The 20,525-nt window shown below is 42.1% G+C and overlaps 2 protein-coding genes across 2 annotated transcripts in view; one reads left to right on the forward strand and one right to left on the reverse strand.

Moving 5' to 3' along the window:
- Positions 1 to 462: 462 nt before the first annotated feature.
- Positions 463 to 11,342, forward strand: LOC139468196 (meteorin-like protein). Its single transcript, XM_071250008.1, has 4 exons — positions 463 to 913; positions 2,067 to 2,485; positions 5,491 to 5,547; positions 9,170 to 11,342. The coding sequence occupies exons 1-4, from the start codon at positions 765 to 767 to the stop codon at positions 9,487 to 9,489; spliced, it is 945 nt and encodes a 314-aa protein (XP_071106109.1). The 5' UTR covers positions 463 to 764; the 3' UTR covers positions 9,490 to 11,342.
- Positions 11,343 to 16,207: 4,865 nt separating this feature from the next.
- The window catches only part of LOC139468197 (diacylglycerol kinase epsilon-like), a 68,534-nt gene continuing 64,216 nt past the window's right edge, over positions 16,208 to 20,525 (reverse strand). Inside the window, exon 10 of the mRNA XM_071250009.1 lies at positions 16,208 to 20,459. Within this exon, the coding sequence (XP_071106110.1) occupies positions 20,343 to 20,459 (117 nt within the window). The 3' untranslated portion in view covers positions 16,208 to 20,342. The remainder of the gene's footprint in view (positions 20,460 to 20,525) is intronic.

Below are 20,525 nucleotides of genomic sequence, written 5' to 3' on the forward strand. Positions count from 1 at the left end.
TATTACACAATACCCTTCACGGCTCTAAAATTAAATAAATATTTTTTTCCGATGCTGATTTATATGAAATAGAGCACGTTCTTCGAGAGTAGGATCACCGAATATCACGCACTGCATATATAAGTTTATAACACTCTCCGAAAGTGAAATACAGTACTGCAACTACCAGAAACTGCGAAATATGACAATAAAACTATCTTGAATACGGAGCACATAGCTGTTTCATATTTCATCTAGTCTTTATAAACTGTCAACGACACCTGTGATACAGGGGGGAATTCTTGATAAGTTTGGTCTGTATCCTGGGTTGACAAAAGCACCTCTGACCAACAGATGTCTGGGAATGGAAGCATGGGACGAGTCCACTGCTGCAGAGGGGGTGTTCGCACTGTTCCAGATGGGAGCTGGGAGGACGGTGCCGCATCAACACGTGGCCGATGGGTGCAGGGCGGAGAGGCAGGGACACACACACTGCCGGAGCGTCTGGGAGTCAGGTCTGCGGAACACACCGCGCATACCACAGAACACATACCGTACAGATACTATAGACGTCTGTGCACTACCGACTGACAGTGGTCGTAGATCACCTGCACCAGCATAGTCGACACTGAATCGTGATATGAGACTTCTGGACGCAGCGTTAAGAGACCAGCATCCAGGGATGTTTAAGATGCACCCGTGTACATAGTGATCTCGTAGTGCTCCAACACCCTGTAATATGACAATCACAGATCTCAGAATGATGGTGGACTGTCATCTGTGTTATGTTGGGAACGATATTCGCTGACCAGAGGAGGATGCTGCACGTGCCACGTGGACAATGGTCATGCACGTGCATGCTGGCCCTAGTGGTCGTCTGGGCAGTACGTGGCGTCATGGGAACGGCTTGTCAACAGTGTGACTGCATGGTCAAGTAAGTAGAGCATTATGTTTATAAAGATATTCCCCACCCACACAGAACAAAGACCATATAACGTGTACACGTGTATTTACCAGTTGCCGCGTTGTTTAATGAATACGCTTCTAAACTACGATGCAAATATCACATGCAAAGCGTGTATTATCAAAAACCGATGCAGTGTTGATCATGACGTCGTATCTCATCTCCCTGGAACCATGTAACCAGTCGCAACGTGCTCTGCCGTTGTTTATCTGAGAGACGCGACCTTGACTCTGATATCAGTCAAAAACAATGTTTGATGCGGAAAGTTTTCTATATAGTTCTAGCCATATTGAATTGATTATATTATTATGGAATTCATATGAGAACTATAGATTCGATTCCTATCCTGTTAACCTCCTTGCCCAATTTTCACTTGATATTAACAGTGGCTTTAAATCCTCGCCCCCCAACAACATCCCGTGTTGACGTCGACGGTCCCAGGCCCATGTCTCAAATCTCTGCTGACTGGAACTTGGCCTTCTCATTGGAGGAGCGCGGACGTGACTGTCGCAGACTCTGGTGGGAGAGTATAGATTGCGGTGCAAGCAGCACGCTGCACTTACTAAAAACATCGTTTTTTTCTGTATGACGAGAAGGCAATGAGCTCAATGTGTTGTGAGAGCGAGCTCCGTCTTGGGAACCTGATCTGCCAAACGACGGGAATTCAGACAGTGTTATTGTCGCTAGGTGCAAATTTAGGAGAATTGTGCCAGTGGGCCGTTATGTTTTATAGTGGTATCACAGACGGCCGTAAGCTTGATGCAGAGGATGGTTTATGCAGCAACACTCTCTCGCAGACGCCGTTAAGGAAGCTGAAGCCATCCCTGATGCTTCATCAGGTCTCACATAGACCATCCTTGACTACTCGCCCAATTATCTTGACTCATTCCAGAAGAACGCCAAAGTAGTTTCTACCTTATCAAACAGGAACATCGCATCGGCAATATCTCAGTTTTTATGCGATTGTTCTATCTGGCGCACGAACGATTTGTACATCTTCAAGACATTGGACTAAATCATTTGTACTGTTTGGTATTGATACGTGGGCCCTATCATATGACACAAGACGGTTTGGAAGACAGAATCATATATATATATATAATATTTGTTTCCTATTTGCCAGGGATCCTGACAACAATCATGGCGGAATTACCAACATTGTTGCCGCCTGTGAAGAGGGCAAGGTCACGTGGTTCACAACTAACGGCTCCCTTCGGATCACCTTGAATCCAACGAAGTCAGGTCTATTCCGGATCTGCTTTCGTGTTGAAAGTGGTGCCTTTAAAACTGTCGTGTCTCAGGAGATCATAGAAACAACGCTACAGAACCACAGGCTTAAAACAACGACTAAAAAGGACATCAAGTTATCTCCCCTCCTAACCACCAGTGGCCAGAGCAAGGTTAACTGTATTTCCGGTTCCGGTCCAAAGCGATTATATGTAGAGACTGAGAGTGCTGAGGAGGTCTTGACAGTGGCAAAAGTCAAGGTTGAATATGACGTTGAGAAGATCGCAAGTGGGTTAAGTCATAGTCCATACGAAGGTGGGTGTTATACGATAAAGTACTCATTTGCTTAACGTAACAGCTAGCCTCTCTAAGCTGACGAATTACTTAATCTCTTGTCAATTTGCGATCGTCATTAATAGTACACTGCCTTATTTGAATGGTTCTGGTGTTTAGTTTTCAGAGCAGAGCTGTTTATCTAGCTGAATAGTTGTAGGTTCAAATCCCGGATTTGACGAAATTATGAGCTGACACGCCAATATATAGTGAATATTGTTCAAAGTGGTGATTTAACTCTACTCACTACTTTAGTGAAGCATAGCTTTGACATTCTTCCTAACAACTAGTCCGGAGTAGTACAAGCAGCCACACACGCACGCATGCACGCACACACACAGTGCAATAATCTTGGACGCGACGTTAAACCCAACCACACCTCACACTAGGCAGTGCAGAGACCTTGATTTAAAGGAATGCAGGTGCAGTTCTAGAATATAGGGTTAATTTTATGACAATCATTTCAATGTTTAAAAAATGCCATTTCTATTAAAACATGCGCCATCAGACTCGCGTCAGGACTGACAAAGGTTCGGATCTACATACATACACAGGTAGATGTACACACGAGAGTTCACGAGAGTGCTCTCATTGTGTACTCCTCCGTCTATACAGGGCCAGACAATAACGCTATATGCCTACCTGCAGACCTCGCTGTCACCCAGACGCCAGGCAATACCTGCCACGTCTCTATGTACATTAATAAGTATCTGCACGTGCAGGAGACCATGTGTCAGACAATAGGTCTGTCGCAGGATGTATTGAGGTCGGCTGTGGTGCGAGTCATTAGCCATGGCAGGGATTTCATTCTGGCGTATTCAGTTTCTACTGTATAGTGACTTATTAAATCTTTAGAAGCGGTGTTCGATCACTGGGTTGATCCCTTGATGAGGTGAAACTGGTCCCCATTTTACAGAACATGGTTCAGTGAGCAGTTGCGCAATATCTCAGGTTTACTGGTACAGTGCACTCGAACCATTCTAAGATACTCTCCGGCAAACACTGCGTGTCATTATTCTGTTCATGATTGTTTTCTTAAACGCCTTAATGACTGCCTTTCACATATTCCCTATACTGATATTGCTGTGATAAGTTACCCTCAAGTATCACCTTACCAAGAAATATTGTTGTTAATTACCTATCTACGTTTTGTGTTAATACCCCACCGACAAATATTGCTGATTTTTCCAACCTACAAATATTGCTGTTTTTTCCAACCTACAAATATCGCTGTTTATAACCATTTACAAATAATGATGTTAAGACCGCACTTACAAATGGTGTTGTTAATACCCTACCTACACATATTGCTGTTATACCCTACAAAAGCATATTGCTGTTATGACCTACCTGCACATATTGCTGTTATTTACCCTACCTACAAATATTGCTGTTATATCCTACCTACACATATTGCTGTTATACCCTACCTACGCATATGGCTGTTATACCCTACCTACACATATTGCTGTTATGACCTACCTACACATATTGCTTTGCTGCTATACCCTACCTACACATATTGCTGCTATACCCTACCTACACGTATTGCTGTTATGACCTACCTACACATATTGCTGTTATACCCTACCTACACGTATTGCTATTATGACCTACATACACGTATTGCTGTTATACCCTACCTACACATATGGCTGTTATACCCTACCTACACATATTGATGTTATACCCTACCTACACATATTGCTGTTATACCCTGCCTACACATATTGCTGTTATACCCTACCTACAAGTATTGCTGCTATACCCTGCCTACACATGTTGTCGTTATACCCTACCTACGCATATTGCTGTTATTAAACCTACTTACACATATTGTTGTTATGACCTACCTACACGTGTTGCTGTTATACCCTACTTACACATATTGTTGTTATGACCTACCTACACATATTGCTGTTATGTCCTACCTGCACATATTGCTGTTATTTACCCTACCTACACATATTGCTGTTATGACCTACCTGCACATATTGCTGTTATTTACCCTACCTACACATATTGCTGTTATACCCTACCTACGCATATTGCTGTTATTCCCTACCTACACATATTGCTGCTATACCCTACCTACACGTATTGCTGTTATACCCTACCTACACATATTGCTGCTATACCCTACCTACACGTATTGCTGCTATACCCTACCTACACATATTGCTGCTATACCCTACCTACACGTATTGCTGTTATGACTTACCTACACATATTGCTGTTATGACGTACCTACACATATTGTTTTGTTGTTATACCCTACCTACAAATATTGCTGCTATACCCTACCTACACATATTGCTGTTATGACCTACTTACACATATTGCTGCTATACCCTACCTACACATATTGCTGTTATACCCTACCTACACATATGGGTGTTATACCCTACCTACCTACCCTATGAGTCTTATTAACACAGCTACATTCATTCATAATAGCTGAAACTCAAATCTGCTGTTAGCAAATAAGCTGAATAATAACTTTTATATCTACATATATGCGTTGCATGACAATATTTATCACCCACAGGGTTAGTAATAACCTCCTTCATAAAAATCATATGTGCACCAGTGCAAGTGTCACTTCTCGCGCACCAGTGCATTGTTTCCATCATCTGGATGGCATTGTTGACGTCAATGGAATCTCATTGTGGCGTAAGGACGGAATGACGTCACTAGAAGCGACATCATAGCTGAAGATTGTTCATGTCATTCGACAAATTGTCGTTTTGTAGGACAGCGGTGGGGATCAGGATTAAGGAATAATGGGTAATAAAGAAATTATTATACTCACATGTCTTCCATACTGATTTCCAAATCTCGTGTAAGATTTCATGTATTACCTTCGCTTTCGCTCGGGAAATACAAGAATTCTGACACTCGTTTCGTAAAACAGGTATGGCACACATGCTCGTATAATAACCTCTATATATGTTTCAGGTAATGTACATATTGTGTAATTGTTTCAGTGTGTCGGCCGTGCACAGAGCAGGAGCTGCTGAGGTCTGTCTGTTCCAGCCACTTCGGTAAGGCTCAAACCTTTCTCCGTCAGATATACTGTCACACACAGTGACGGCTCTGTAACGACATTCATAACACACCTGCCCGGAGACCATCACGTTGTAGTCTATTAACGAACTACAACCTTTATTGTAGTTACTACTTAATCATATTTGTTTTAAATTTTTTAAAAATACAAAGGCTCCTTGGCCGGCACCGCGATTCGCTGAGTAGAGTTGCGTCTCTTGGACACGCCAGAAACCTATGATCGTGGGTTCGAATCCCGGTTCGTCGCGATTATGTTTCCAGATTTGTCAGAACAATACCCATGCTCGTGGGTTTCCACTGAAGAGGTAAACGTCCGAGACCGGCATCGCTTCGGGCTTTCCTCCCACATTTTCGTGACCCGCCGTGATATAACTTGAATACTGTTCAAAGAGGCGTTAAACCCAAACTCACTCACTCACTCATCAGGGTCTATGAAGACTCAAGAATACCGAATTTCTGCTGTACGGAAACGCTCACTTGGGGAAAACATAGGACATGTAGATGAGACAGTGGTAAGAACATGGTAAATGGTTATGCTTATCAAAAATGAAAAACTTGGCTAATAGGTATACAAATTCTAAGGAAATTTGCAATGTACATCAAGGTCTTTACAAGAAAATGGTATCTGATTATACTTATAACATAGATATAAATAACATATACAGAAGTACACAATTTGGGCTTTTACTAAGGTCTCAGCTGGAACATGAGAAAAACGGTTCTGGCAACAAAACTTGAGAATTCAATATGTGGAGTCCGGGAAAAGGATGGTTGGTCGCCCACTTCTATCAATGCAATCAGGCTGCTCATGGTGTCTGCTTACAGTGGGCGTGGGATCAGGAAGAGTTCCTCATCTGTGGACTATGTGGTTTGTCGATACGCATGACAGAAACGGCCGAAACTCACTTCTATGGATTTATGCAATATACGTGACGTTCTCGGGACCCGCTAGCGTGAGATAAGGGTTTCGTGTGAAGTATAAGAACCCCAGTCTCCTGCAACAGAAAGTTAACTCTATAAAGTGAAAAACTGTCCTTGTCGGACAAAGCGATATCTACGGGAATCGATCTCATCAGTGTCAGTTTAACGAAAATTTGCCGTCTCGCCCCCACTTGTCATTTGAGCAAGTAGACGAGAACGAGAGTTTTGACACCCTACTGAATCTGCCTTTTCTGGATGTATTTGTCAACCCGTACTGACAAAAGACGGATATTTGTTGATGGGAATCTGTAATGAAGTGCCAGTATCGATACTACACACATGTCAGCCATGATAGCTTCCTACAGACGCTAATTCTCCCAGATTACATCTAAGATAAACGAGACTTTCGCTTGTCAAAAACAGGTGCCCGATGAGTGTCCACTTGATATCTTAAACCAGTCAACAGGTGATAATTCCTCCGGCCATTTCAAATATTTACTCGATTGGCATGTTTCAAGATGGCGGACCATTGTCGTCTGCGTGTTTACGAACTGACCGTCGTGTTATCTTACTATGGTATCTGGTCTGTCCATCGCACTTCATATTCAATCATTTCACTAATTCCTGTTTGGCTATTCCCGGAAATATTATCCCTTGCCTTAGTCTCGCCTTTATTGCAGGTTTGATTCGGTTTGTCATCTTGTCCGAGTAATGGCGGTCATCAGGTGACTGGCCGTAGCTCTAATTATCGGATCAGAGGGTGTGTTGACTCAAGTTCCAATTTCTGCCCTCCCAGATCCAGCAGATAACAATATCAATTCGAGCAGACGACATTACCATGTCTGAGAATTCTAGTCTCGAACTCGAAACTTTAAAAATGCAGAAAATGTGCATTTCAAGTGGAATTAAATTACACGCCAAACAGGTTTATGTTTCTGTGGTAGCCCAGCTTGTCTTTGTTCTTGTTTCAAACGATATCGCAAATTGTAATTATATATTATTTTAAAAATAAATCCATGCTGATAAGACAATGCTATGAGAGTTTCGATGGCGTGTTTGACCAATGAACAGTGCCCAATGATCATGACTTTGACAGTGACATTCAATTGTCAATTCCGAACAAAAACATACACTTTCAAAGGTCCTGTTTGAAGTTCCGGCCGCTTGCCAGTGTGTTAGCTTTGATGCTATATGTGTCCACCTCATGTTTGACAAGGTCAAATGGCAGTAAGATGCAAGTGCGGGGTGTGAGCATAAAGCTGTTTCCCGCCACTGGGTAGAAGCAGACGTCACGAGCAGTCATGTCGTTACGTGGTTGGGCAGTGGTGAGCTCCAGGCCTAGGGGATGAGACAGTTACTGGCTGCTGTGTCCTCACACCCGGCCGTGACTCGGACATGGTCAGTGCTCTCTGTCGCGTGCTCGCTTGGCTTTGAGAGACCGTGTGAAGCGGCCAATGCTAACAGGTTATGTTTGGGGAGATGCGTTGGTTCAGTAAATGACCCTAATACACTTTAAGAGGCCGTAACCACGCCCTGTAAGTCATCCAGGTGCCAGGACTTCCTTAAATCCCCATAAATTTCATTTTAAGAGTCAAAACCAACTGTGTGTCAAAACATTTGAAAAAACAAATTTCACGGATGTGATGTGTTGAAATAGCATGGCGAATTATACCGCGTCGGCAGACGTGATTTATGACAAAATAAGCAGGATCTTCCCTGTTCTGTCCATAACGTTTAATGTCGCTTCTGCCTATCGTAGAGTGTTGTAGCAAAATATTTTTTAGTTGCGTGCGTACAGCCCATGTCATGCCATGCGCAATAATGAGACTTCCTCTTTTTAATTACACGCTACGTGATAAATTGTTCGTGTTACAATGGTTTGTTCATTTGTTCAGTATGGCGGGCACAAGATTTATCTTACAAAAGATATATTTGTATGAACGAAGTGTAATTAAAATCCTTAGGGAAATATGTTATGAAGTGACGGCGCTATGCAAACGCGCAGTGAGTGTTGTTGTTGTTGTTGTTGTTTAACGCCGCACTCAGCAATATTTCAGCTAAATGACGACGGTCTGTAAATAATGGAATCTGGATGTACAGATTAAAAATTGTAAAAATACAGAAATGAGGGTTTGGGTTGATCCTGTCATCAGCTCAGGGCCCTTGCCCCCTCTACACGCAGCCCAGACAGCGAATGGGACTTCTCCCAGGAAGCGCTGCCTAGTCCAACCCACCCAAAACTGTTGGAGAATGTGAAGACTCCCCAACACTGCAGCCTTCTGCATTATCCAGATTGTCAGAAGGACTGTATTCCCGGTAGCAAACCCGGGTACTCTCCCGATGTCAGCCAACAGATTGGGAGGTACCATACCTAAGACACCCAGAACAATGGGGAGCTGGACAACTTGGTACTTGAGATGCTAGCCTGACATTTGGAGAGCGAGGTCCGCATATTTCATATGTTTTTCTCGAATCTTGTCAATCGCATTAGTGTCCAAAGGGACAGAGAATTCAATGGTGTAAATGATTTCATTGGATTTATCAAAAAGACAAGATCAGGCTACAACAGAATTGATGTTTGAACCCTCCGTCTGTATAATCTGCTACACCTCCTTGGATATATTTTGTGTATGTTTTGTAGGGTGTATATAATGATCGAATCTTTATTTTTACTTTTAGTTGCTATTGGAACCATTGATGACGTCACCCATGACGAGGACACTAGTCACATCCGCGTCACAGCATCAAAGGTCGTTTCTCAGAAAGAGGCCATCTTCCAGAAGCCAACAGCTGGATGGTCCCGTCCCTATGAACTGAAGGGCGTGGTTCAAGCCCCACTCAGGTGCGGCATCAGACATGGGGAGGGGCAGTTCTTGTTCACAGGCCGCGTTCGTCTTGGTCAACCAGTGTTACAGTGTGCCCCGCGCTATGAACAGTGGAGGGCGGTGCTTGAGATGGCCCAGGAAAATGGCCAGTTGGAGTGCGCACTGGACCTCTGACTGGACATCTCATTGAAACTGATTGGACCTTTTACTGGACCTCAACTGCACCTCTAAATGGACCTTTAACTGGACCTTACCTGCACCCCTATATGGACCTTTAACTGGACCTTAACTGCACCCCTATATGGACCTTTAACTGGACCTTAACTGCACCTCTAAATGGACCTTTAACTGGACTTTAACTGAACCTCTGACTGGAAGTTTTACTGGACTTGACCTCATCAATTTGACCTCGGATGGGACATTAAGTGAACCTCTAGATCTTTAACTGGACCTCTAAATGGATATTCAACTAAACATCTATCTAGACCTTTAATTGGACCCTCAGAATCTTTAACCGGACCTTCGATGCGAAACATAACTATTCTGTGCATACGTTCATTCTTTACTAATACAGGTTGATCTCTTTAGCCTGAAAGAGGAATCCATTTATATGTTTTCTGAAATGCGGAGGCCTGTGTCATATGCCCGTGGTTACGTACCTGTGTGAGTGGTGCCGTGTTGCAGTGGCACTGGCAGAAACCTGTGTCAGACACATTACTGCAAGGTCCTCTACAATGTCTACAAGCTTGTGAACCAAAGATGAAATGTATATATTTTATATCCGTTTTTAGTTGCATATATTTTGTGTAGTTACACAGAGACGTCTCAACTGAGGATGTGTATGTGACATTGCTGTTTATGTTTCAGATGTTTACAGACTAGTGTGACATTTACTGCATTAGTTTTGTTGTTGAATTATACCTACTATATATACAGAAGGCAGCAGTGTGTGTGTGTGTGTAGTGATAGTGATCTCTGTGATATGCTCGATCATACTGACAATCGTAGGCCGTGCCTACACGATCAGCCAAAACGTACACTTGTGATTCGTAGCTGTAGATCCCATCTGTATGAGAATACTTCCCTGTCACTCATCTTTATCTGTGACTTCCGGAATTCTGTTCGCGTCCCATGCGTGCAGGCATGGTGTCTACGCCGATCATAACCTATGCGTCTTCTTCCATACAGGAATGATAATTATTACCAGTGAAAAGATTATACAAGGGGCCATGGTGATTTATTGATGCAAAGGAAACACATATCATCAAAATAGCATAAACATCTTTATGTGTGCTGCGTTCGTTCATTAACCCACTATCATCTTGACATAAATGTGTAATTATATTACATGGCACATTGGTAAGACCAGCCGCACTGTCAGAGTTTGTTTGTTTGTTGTTTAACGCCGCATCCAGCAATATTCCAGCTATAGGACGGCGATCTCTAAATAATCGAGTCTGGACCATACAATCCAGTGATTGATATCGTGAGCATCGATCCACGCAATTGGGAAGGATGACATGCATCAACCAAGTCAGCGAGCCTGACCACTCGATCCCGTTAGTCGCCTCTTACGACAAGCATAGTCGCCTTTTACGGCAAGCATGGGTTGCTGAAGGCCTATTCTACCCCGGAGCGTCACGGGTCGCACTGCCAGAGTGAGTACTCTTGTCAGGAGTGGAACCCGTATCTTCGCATGACGAGGAAGCCATCGAGCGTTACCAAAAGACTGGACGACCTAAAGTGACACGTGAACTAAATACGTCACAGTGGAATTCCTTTACTGTACACCATACCAGTGCTAAGGTTACCAGTTAGAACATGTGTAGGAAAATAGGATGGTATTAAACAATTAGATGATCATATCGGCCTCGTTTGGGGAGTAAGCAGCGCTTGGAACTGGCGTTCGATGGGAACCTTTAACCACTGTACTACCCCACCCAGCCCTGATACCTGAATATGTCATGTTGTGCTCATAGCAATCTTCCTAATTTACGAAATTACAACACGCATCGAGTGATGTACCAGGGATTACCAAGGTATTTTGGTCTATATGCTAAATCTATCTGTCGATGGTCTTAAATAATGACCAATTTTAAGAATGTGTTATTGTGATTATGTAAATACCGTCTTACAAATGTTTAGTTTAGTCTATGTGATCCCCTTTCTGTATGCCTTGTCGGAACTGCCATACTGAGTTGCGTTACCCGTCGCCAGCCTTCTGCCAGTATGTTCTTACGTCGACATTTGGAATCAGTCACAGAATGAAGCTGTCAAGCTGCCCTTCCATGTATTCGTCTGGAAGTTTTCACAACTCCATTTGTCCATGGTGTCGTGCACCTGTTATTATTTACATCGTCAGTTGTTTACGCCATGCAAGCGGGTCAGCAGGTGATGTCAATTTGTCGTAGAGACAGTAAGCCAAGATATATATCTGGAGTTATTTCTCTCAACCAGTTCTCACCCATTCCAGTATCCTCCAAATCAGGCACACATGACCAGTAGCTGTTGATGCTATCTGTGTCCTCTGACCCTGGGAACAAAATCTGGGCTAATTTTTATTTAGTTTATAATTATAATTCAACAACTGTATTGTACTGTAAAATATGTTCATTTCAGAGACAATATGTTAGTCTATCATTTACTGTGCGGTCAGTGTAGCCTTCAGCGATTACTTAAAGGAAACAAGCTCGTCATCTAAGAAACAAGATTCAATGAATATTTCAGGTTTTGCAAAAATAAACTTCGATAGTTGCTACCAGATTGTATTTAATGAAAAGTATACTTCGTATATCTAGCTTTAACGAGTAGCTTCATAATGGGACCAATATACTTACAAACAGGGCTGATAAGGTATAGCGTTCTTCGGACGTAGTTGTACATATAGTCTTGTATATGATTAGCTCTGACCTGAAATGGCACCTCTACCTGTGATACATGTACATTGACAGCGGTTGTCGGGACCAAAAGGACACCTCTTGTAATCCATATCCATGTAGTTCATCCATATGTACAGAAACTTCAATAAATCAGTATTTCTCTTGCACCAGCGTTCGTTTTCACTCTACCCACTGGACAAGCCTATGGCTTTCACACGGGTTATAGTCTGTCTTACAGACCCTGATACAAATATATATCAAATACAGCCCATGCAAGTAGAGATTGTTTGGCAAGTCTAGATTACTGCAGTATCAGGAAAATGAAGAGAGTCACTGGGCTCCCTTTTATTATATTTTTATTAAGATAACTGAACACCTGTTTTTCTGTACGATATGTTCATTTCAGAGACTAGATGTTAGTCTACACGGGTTAGTGTAAAGTATGGAATGGAGTTTGGATTGGAACACTGGAATGGAATGAAACAAATAACATACCCTATTTACAAGCAAGTCTCCAGTATAATAAGCTAAGACAGTTTATAAACAGCTTTCACCGATATATGGCAGATAAGGTGATGGACCTGCTGACAGCATCTCTCCTCAGCCATTTCCCACACCAGTGCTGAGGGAGAGGAGACACACCTAGATGAGGAAACAGTTTATTTAACACAGTAATGTAATGACTTGTGGTAATCTAATAAAGCACAACAGAACACCACGCGAAGAACAAAATACATATCCTGGTTTATTTTTATATTCATCACGTTTGTTATCATCAAAAAGGATAGATATAATGCACGTCTATTCATTATCACAAATAGAATTACAAAGTCTCCACGTCATTGGAGGAATGTTTACATAATGTAAATTCAGTTTACCTTATTGCATCAAAAATGGACTGTTTTCAGTGCGAGATGAGAGTATTCCATTATTTCTCATTCCAAATCACATTCCAGTATTCCAATCTAAAATCCATTCCATCCTTTATACTAAGCCCTTTCACATACCCATAAAGTGAGTGAGTAAGTTTGTTTTAACGCCGCTTTTAACAGTATTCCAGTTATATCACGGCTTGTCAGCTTAATTTGGGAGGAAAGCCCGAAGCGATGCAGGTCTCAGACGTTTACCACTTCGATGAAACCCACGAGCACGGGTATGGTGCTGACAAACCTAGAAACATAATCGGGGTGAACCGGGATTCGAACCCACAATCATAGGTTTCTGGCGTGTCCAGGGGACGCAACTCTGCACAGCGAATCGCGGCGCCTTAGACGACTGGGCCACCCGTGCCCCCTACATACCCAAAGAAGAAGGCTAAGGCACTGAAGTTTTAAGATGTGTATCTAGCAGATTGTTTGTTTGTTTGTTTGTTGTTTAACGCCGCACTCAGCAATACTAGTATTCCAGCTATATGACGGCGGTCTGTAAATAATCTAGTTCGGCCCAGACAATCCAGTGAGTGACATCATGAGCATCGATCTACGTAATTGGAATACGATGACATGCATCAACCAAGTCAGCGAGCCTGACCACCCGATCCCGTTAGTCGCCTCTTACGACAAGCATAGTCGCCTTTTTACGGCAAGCATGGGCTGCAGAAGGCCTATACTAACCCGGATCTGCACGGGTTGTATCTAGCAGATATTATGTGCAGTACCCGGATGTTGCTTGTCGGACAGGCCTCCCAAGTGGATTCACAGCTTTCGACCCACGCATTGTATTAAATTATTTTCATCTAAGTATACTTAATAAAGGGGCGGTGGAGTCGCCTAGCAGTTAAATGGTTCGCTCTTCACGCCGAAGACCTGGGTTCAATTGCCCACATTGGTACATCGTATGAAGTACATTTCCGTTGTTCCTCGCCGTGAATATTGCTGCAATATTGCTAAGAGCGGTATAAAATGATATTCATTCGTTTCAGTGGTGTAGCACTGTTGAAAACCCGTCTTCAAAACTGTAACGAGAGGGTACTGGAAGTGAAAAGCATAACAAACTTGATTTAACATAGTTCAACTTCGTGAACAATGCACTATTCAGTGACAAACAAAACTGAACACGTTGTCCATAGAACTATCCTCAATGAACTCTGGACACGCTGTCTATAGAACTATCCTCAATGAACACTGGACACGTCATATGTTTAAATGTAACAGGAGATAATTTTGGCAAGAGGCGTCTGTGGTTTTCGTAGTATTTTAAGTGAGATTGGGTGCATAGCTGAGGCGGGTGACGATTTTAGTTTCAGTCTCATCTTCGCAGAGGGCATTTCAACAGCAAGTGTTCCTCATCTTCTATTTCGTTAGTCTTACAGAAGGTACGTATTCTTTCTGCTGAGGGAGTGTTCGAGTATCTTCATCTCTCAATTTGAAAGTCGTGAGCACAGAGTATATGACCAACTTCTATATTAAATTATTAGTCTAGATTTCATGTAGCTTCAGTAAAACCGTCAAGTTATCAAACCACTCATGTATACGCATACTTTTTTAAACAAATATTTCCATCACTTAAATACTGACATAATATTTGACTGAAGTTCAAACAGTGTGCGAGTGTTTCGGCAAACACTAGTCGTCCATCAACCAATATAGTGGATGAAGGCGGCCATTATATCACCGGGAGTACAACACGACTGGTCAACACTCCAGCAGCAGATGCGACAACAGTTCACACAATGGCCAAGTATCATTTCAAACATCTCCACGTTCAATCTGGACGTGCAAGCGAATTACTTCTAATACCTGGTTTTATATAGATTTGCTCCAAATACATACCGATAAAATAGGGTACACACTTAGAATAGTAATAGTCAACCGAGTGCGTTTGGATAATGCAGGGTTTTTGTAAGGATTTATATAGGTTTCTGTGACGGGCGTACGTCGAGCGAGAGCTGCGGCCTTCACTGACGATAGGCACTCTTCTACATATTGTGTTGACCCGTGGTGTTGTTGGATAATGTATGCACCACAAAGAGATAGGTGTAAGTGGAATTTAAAATATATTTCTAAAGCATCTGGGTCACTTTCCCACGGGACTGCGCTGTAGATATACGCTCTACTATTTGTAGAAATTGGTTGTAAATTGTCAATTGTACAGTCTGTATGGGAACTGCCAGCACACCCCGCGGTGATGCCGACGAGGCCCTGGTGCTTCTCGTGTCTTTTATAGCATCAGTATTTGTGATATCGCAGCCATTAAAGTGTTTTGTGGAACTGGCCTTAGTTGTGCTCTCCTAGTTGGACGGGTGGACCTTCTGTGTTCAACAACCGGCTCTAGCTATACACAGGAAACACAGCAGTTGGCATATTTCTACCTATGCGTAGCTATGAAAACTACAGTGTTTGACAAAGGTGTCACACATGGTCCTAAAGTACAAGCCCTGTCCTAGCCCATGGCACTAGAGGGCATACCTTAGTACTGTTTACAGGCTACATCTAAGGTTAAACAATAAGTCATGCAGCTCTCAGGACGATCTCAACACACATCACACTATTTAAATCATATCCCATTTTGAATTAGGCACCGAACATTTGATATTCTGTCGGGAGCCAGGGATTTTGTATCCAGATTAGAGTGAGTGAGTATGGTTTTACGCTGCTTTTAGCAATATTCCAGCAATATAAACGCGGGGGGGGGGGGGGGGGGGACACCAGAAATGGGCTTCACATATTGTACCCATGTCGGGAATCGAACCTGGGTCTTCTGCTGAGGAGCGAAACCTTTAACCACTAGGCTACCCGACCGCCCCTATCCAGATTGATTTTTCTGCTTCAGCTACAAAACCAGATATATTTTTTATTTAAAACTATAAGCCTATAAAACACCTTGCAACAATGTAAGGAACTGAGACCTACTCTGCCCTGGAATAGATGAAGGGCCAAACTGGGCCAAAGACCCATCCTCCAGAAACCTGCTCTCCTCCACTGTCTTCTCTCACCATGGACAGAAACATCCACTTTTAAAACATCTTTATTTCACAATAAAAGCTTACAACATTTACATAAAGAATTGCTGTACATAAAACACTGCTAAAAATAAATATAAGATAAAAGACAAGGTGTACATCCTTATAGATACTTTTCAACATATTTTAATAAATATATATATATAATCCTGTAAAAATGTCATCGTTTTCAACAGGAGGATGTGCTCCTACATGTACCTGGGGCTCTCCTGCTAGATTACCACGCTACTATACTGACCATTCTCTTGGTCCTTCAGGTACTTGGAGACTTGACTGATTGTCCATCTGATCAGTTAAATCCACTACTTCTATCTTACTTCAGAGAGTTCTCTGTATTGGACATGGGTTCAGTATTGGTTCCCAGTATTTGGTTCCAGAGCATATGGTACAATATGTACCTGAGGTATCAACCAGGGCTTATCAAGTCAAAAAACAACATATCAATAAATACAAAATAATGTACGATAGAACCCCAGTAAAATGTAGATATTTTTAAAATTTAAATACTTATCCTGCAATACAACGTCTATTCACAAAACATTATGTAACAAAATGCTGTATATTTCTATACAATATTGCACATGCGAGACATATAACATTGGTCCAGATATATAGACATGTGAGACTATTCCAACTACATCTCCGCTGGAGACGGATGACTTTATGCTCCAGCAAATATGACAGCTGTATCCTGGCTACCTGCTGAGTATATAAACCAGGAAAACCAATGGTCGATGTTGTGAGCATTGATCAGTGTTGTCAGGATGCAGTGGTCATCCAAGTACTTTTCATACTGGGCAAACACCAGCGGACAATTTCGTACCTAACAAAAATCATGTCTGTGATCAGCTTGCAACATGACAATTACATGGAGTAAAGCGTATTCCAACTGCATTTATTAATGAATCCAACTACCTAAATCCCAAATCAACATGAGCATATGCAACAAGGCCTGAATGTATATGTTGGATTTAACATTGGGAGTAGCGTCCCAATTGGTACAGAAGTATCTTAGAGATAGACTGTCTCTTTGAATTACATCAACAATAATATGTTTGCAAACAGTAACCGTTTCACTATGTTCTATATATATTTCATAAGAAAAGAAAATGTTACATACTCAATTATCAGTCACATTCAGCTTGAATTTAAATTATTATTTTTTGTAACATTGTTGCAAAATCTGACTCAAAATAGCTACACACCAAGTATTGCTTTTCCAAAGACAACAGCAACATCACATCATGACTATAGCTTACTTCTATACTTCAAATAGAATGACATTGCACTGAATAATGCTATATAAGTGAACTGAACCAATGACCTAAGTATCTGAACTGTCACCATGGTAACAATCTGAACTCTAGTTCACTGCCAGCTTCCAAAGCTGCTTAATGCTTCTACCAATCATCAGATAAAACAATATTTATGCAAATTAAGTTCAACCCAGGAATAAACATAAAACATATCTGTAAACAGTGTATAATTCAAAATAATAAAATGTTGGCACAATCTCACAAAAGCATAATATCCATAGTAGGATGATACAGAATAGCACAAAAACATGCTTCAACTGTCCGTCTTGTAATAAAGTGTCCACTTTACCAAGGTGTTGCGTTATGCAGGATCATTATTCACTACATGGACAAACCAGGAGGCATAAATGAAAAGGAAAGAAAACTACATAACTTCTTATAAAAACTATAGAAAACGATAATATAAAAATGTGATAATAAATAAAAAGGATAAAAAAGATATAATACTTAAGATGGTTTAGAAAACAAGTAACTGCATGACTGCAAGCAGTCGCATAGAGTTGCTTCTTTTTTCACAATTTGGCTGGACCATGAAATAAGGTCTTCGATGGAGGAAAAAAAGCGATCTTAGACAGAGGTCTACTAAGATTTGGTTCACAAAGATCTTTGACACAAGCCGACTAAGATCTTTCACACAAGTCAAAAAGACCTCTAACACTAGCCAATAAAGGCCTTGGATGTGTTACTATGTCTACCAAACTGTTAAAAACGAGTCTGTACAAATTTCACTGATGTCAACTGAAAGTCTTGACACTGGCGAGATTCTGAATTCTTGTCACAAAACCTTTATACATTTGGTTTACAATTGCCTGAACCAGCCTTGGGCACATGACCACAAAACAAAAACCTACAAGTCACAAGTCATCAAACAAAACATACTGTGACAACATTGATTACGAACATATTTGCACTGGACACAGGACAAAGTTTCCCGATGAATAGATGACCAGCACCTCCGTGGGATCCACACATAGTAAGACATGATGGTGCTCTGAGTGACAACACTACACACAACACAAAAGGAGATGCACATAGAAGCAAAGCTTAGTCCACCAGTCACTACTGTACAGTGCTGTGCCCCATACTGTACAACACTGTACCTGATACTATACATACTGTATCACCTGGATATAGTTCACACCTGCAGGCATACACATACCAGTCCAACAGCTTCTGTACAATAGTGATACCTCAAGGAGATTCCCTGCTCTGGACTCATCATAACTTTGCTTTGCTGTTATGAGTTCGACATTATGACCTATTGTGACACTGACACTGTTGACACGTAGTGAGCAGCCAAGGCAGGATCTGATGGCGTCATCAGGGAAGGTGTACTTTGTGTTTCTATTGATAAGAAAGCGTGAGTGTGTTTTCTTTAACACAGGAGTCTTTGGATACTGTCAGACAAGCATACAGCATACATGGGACTGTATATATCCATCTACATTTTTCTGCATCATCTTCCCAGTCTGAAGTATTCTGCATAGACCTTCAAATAAGAAGTGTTCTGCATCGTCCTCCCAATCTGAAGTGTTCTGCATCGTCCTCTCAATCTCAAGCATTCTGCGTTGTCCTCCCAATCTCAAGCATTCTGCATTGTCCTTCCAATCTGAAGTGTTCTGCATTGGCCTCCCAATCTGAAGTGTTCTGCATTGACCTTCGAATCTAAAGTGTTCTGCATTGTCCTACGAATCTGAAGTGTTCTGCATCATCCTCACATTCAGAAGAGTTCTGCATCATCCTCACAATCAGAAGAGTTCTGCATCATCCTCACAATCAGAAGAGTTCTGCATCATCCTCACAATTAGAAGAGTTCTGCATCATCCTCACAATCTGAAGTGTTCTGCATCGTCCTCCCAATCTGAAGTGTTCTGCATCGTCCTCTCAATCTCAAGCATTCTGCACTGTCGTCTCAATCTCAAGCATTCTGCATTGTCTTTCCAATCTGAAGTGTTCTGCATCGGCCTCCCAATCTGAAGTGTTCTGCATTGACCTTCGAATCTAAAGTGTTCTGCATTGTCCTACGAATCTGAAGTGTTCTGCATCATCCTCACATTCAGAAGAGTTCTGCATCATCCTCACAATTAGAAGAGTTCTGCATCATCCTCACAATCAGAAGAGTTCTGCATCATCCTCACAATCAGAAGAGTTCTGCATCATCCTCACAATCAGAAGTGTTCTGCATCATCCTCACAATTAGAAGAGTTCTGCATCATCCTCACAATCTGAAGTGTTCTGCATCATCCTCGCATTCAGAAGAGTTCTGCATCATCCTCACAATTAGAAGAGTTCTGCATCATCCTCACAATCAGAAGAGTTCTGCATCATCCTCACAATCAGAAGAGTTCTGCATCATCCTCACAATCAGAAGTGTTCTGCATCATCCTCACAATCAGAAGTGTTCTGCATCGACCTTCCAATCTGAAGTGTTCTGAATCAACCTTCTAATCTGAAGTGTTCTGCATCCTCCTCTCAAATTGAAGTGTACAGCATTGTCCTCTCAATTTGAAGTGTTCTTCATCGTCCCCTTAATCTGAAGTGTACTGCCTTGGTGCTCGAAGTTCACTAATAAATTGGCCATGAACTGAAATTCACAAGATTCACAAGAGTGTAGCCAGCACCCTTGCATTATACGCATATGTACTTACATCACTACACCTACTACTCCTAACCCAGAACACCTCTACTGGACCTACAGACCTACTCCACCTCAACCATCCAGTTCCTTCAGGTATCTGACAGTAGCAGTCTCCCTGTCACGCCCTGATGACACCTGCTGCTCCACCATTCCTTCTCATCTTCCATGTGTCACAATCCTTCCTTGTGACACATACTTCTCTGTACCATCCCTTCCCATCCTCCCAGCCGCCTCTAGCTGATGGCCATCATGGCGGCCTGGCTGTGGTGTGTGATGACGATGTCTGCAGGGAGCTGTTCCCATGGTTCTCCGTCTACCTGCATTGGGGCCTTCCCACCATGCAGGCTGATCTGAAACACCACAACTCAAAGCTCACCAAAACAGTACTGACAAGTACGTATCTGTATGTTTAAAAT

The sequence above is a fragment of the Haliotis cracherodii genome, unplaced genomic scaffold (genome assembly GCF_022045235.1).
Source record: "Haliotis cracherodii isolate W230 unplaced genomic scaffold, xgHalCrac1.p SCAF_2, whole genome shotgun sequence".
Taxonomy (NCBI): domain Eukaryota; kingdom Metazoa; phylum Mollusca; class Gastropoda; order Lepetellida; family Haliotidae; genus Haliotis; species Haliotis cracherodii.

Excerpts from the sequence above, each read along its gene's own strand:
- LOC139468196 (XM_071250008.1), top strand. The coding sequence starts at position 765 with ATGTTGGGAACGATATTCGCTGACCAGAGGAGGATGCTGCACGTGCCA. Across the intron at positions 2,486-5,490 it reads AAGTCATAGTCCATACGAAG|TGTGTCGGCCGTGCACAGAG; the intron begins GTGGGTGTTATA and ends TAATTGTTTCAG. Across the intron at positions 5,548-9,169 it reads TGTCTGTTCCAGCCACTTCG|TTGCTATTGGAACCATTGAT; the intron begins GTAAGGCTCAAA and ends TTTTACTTTTAG.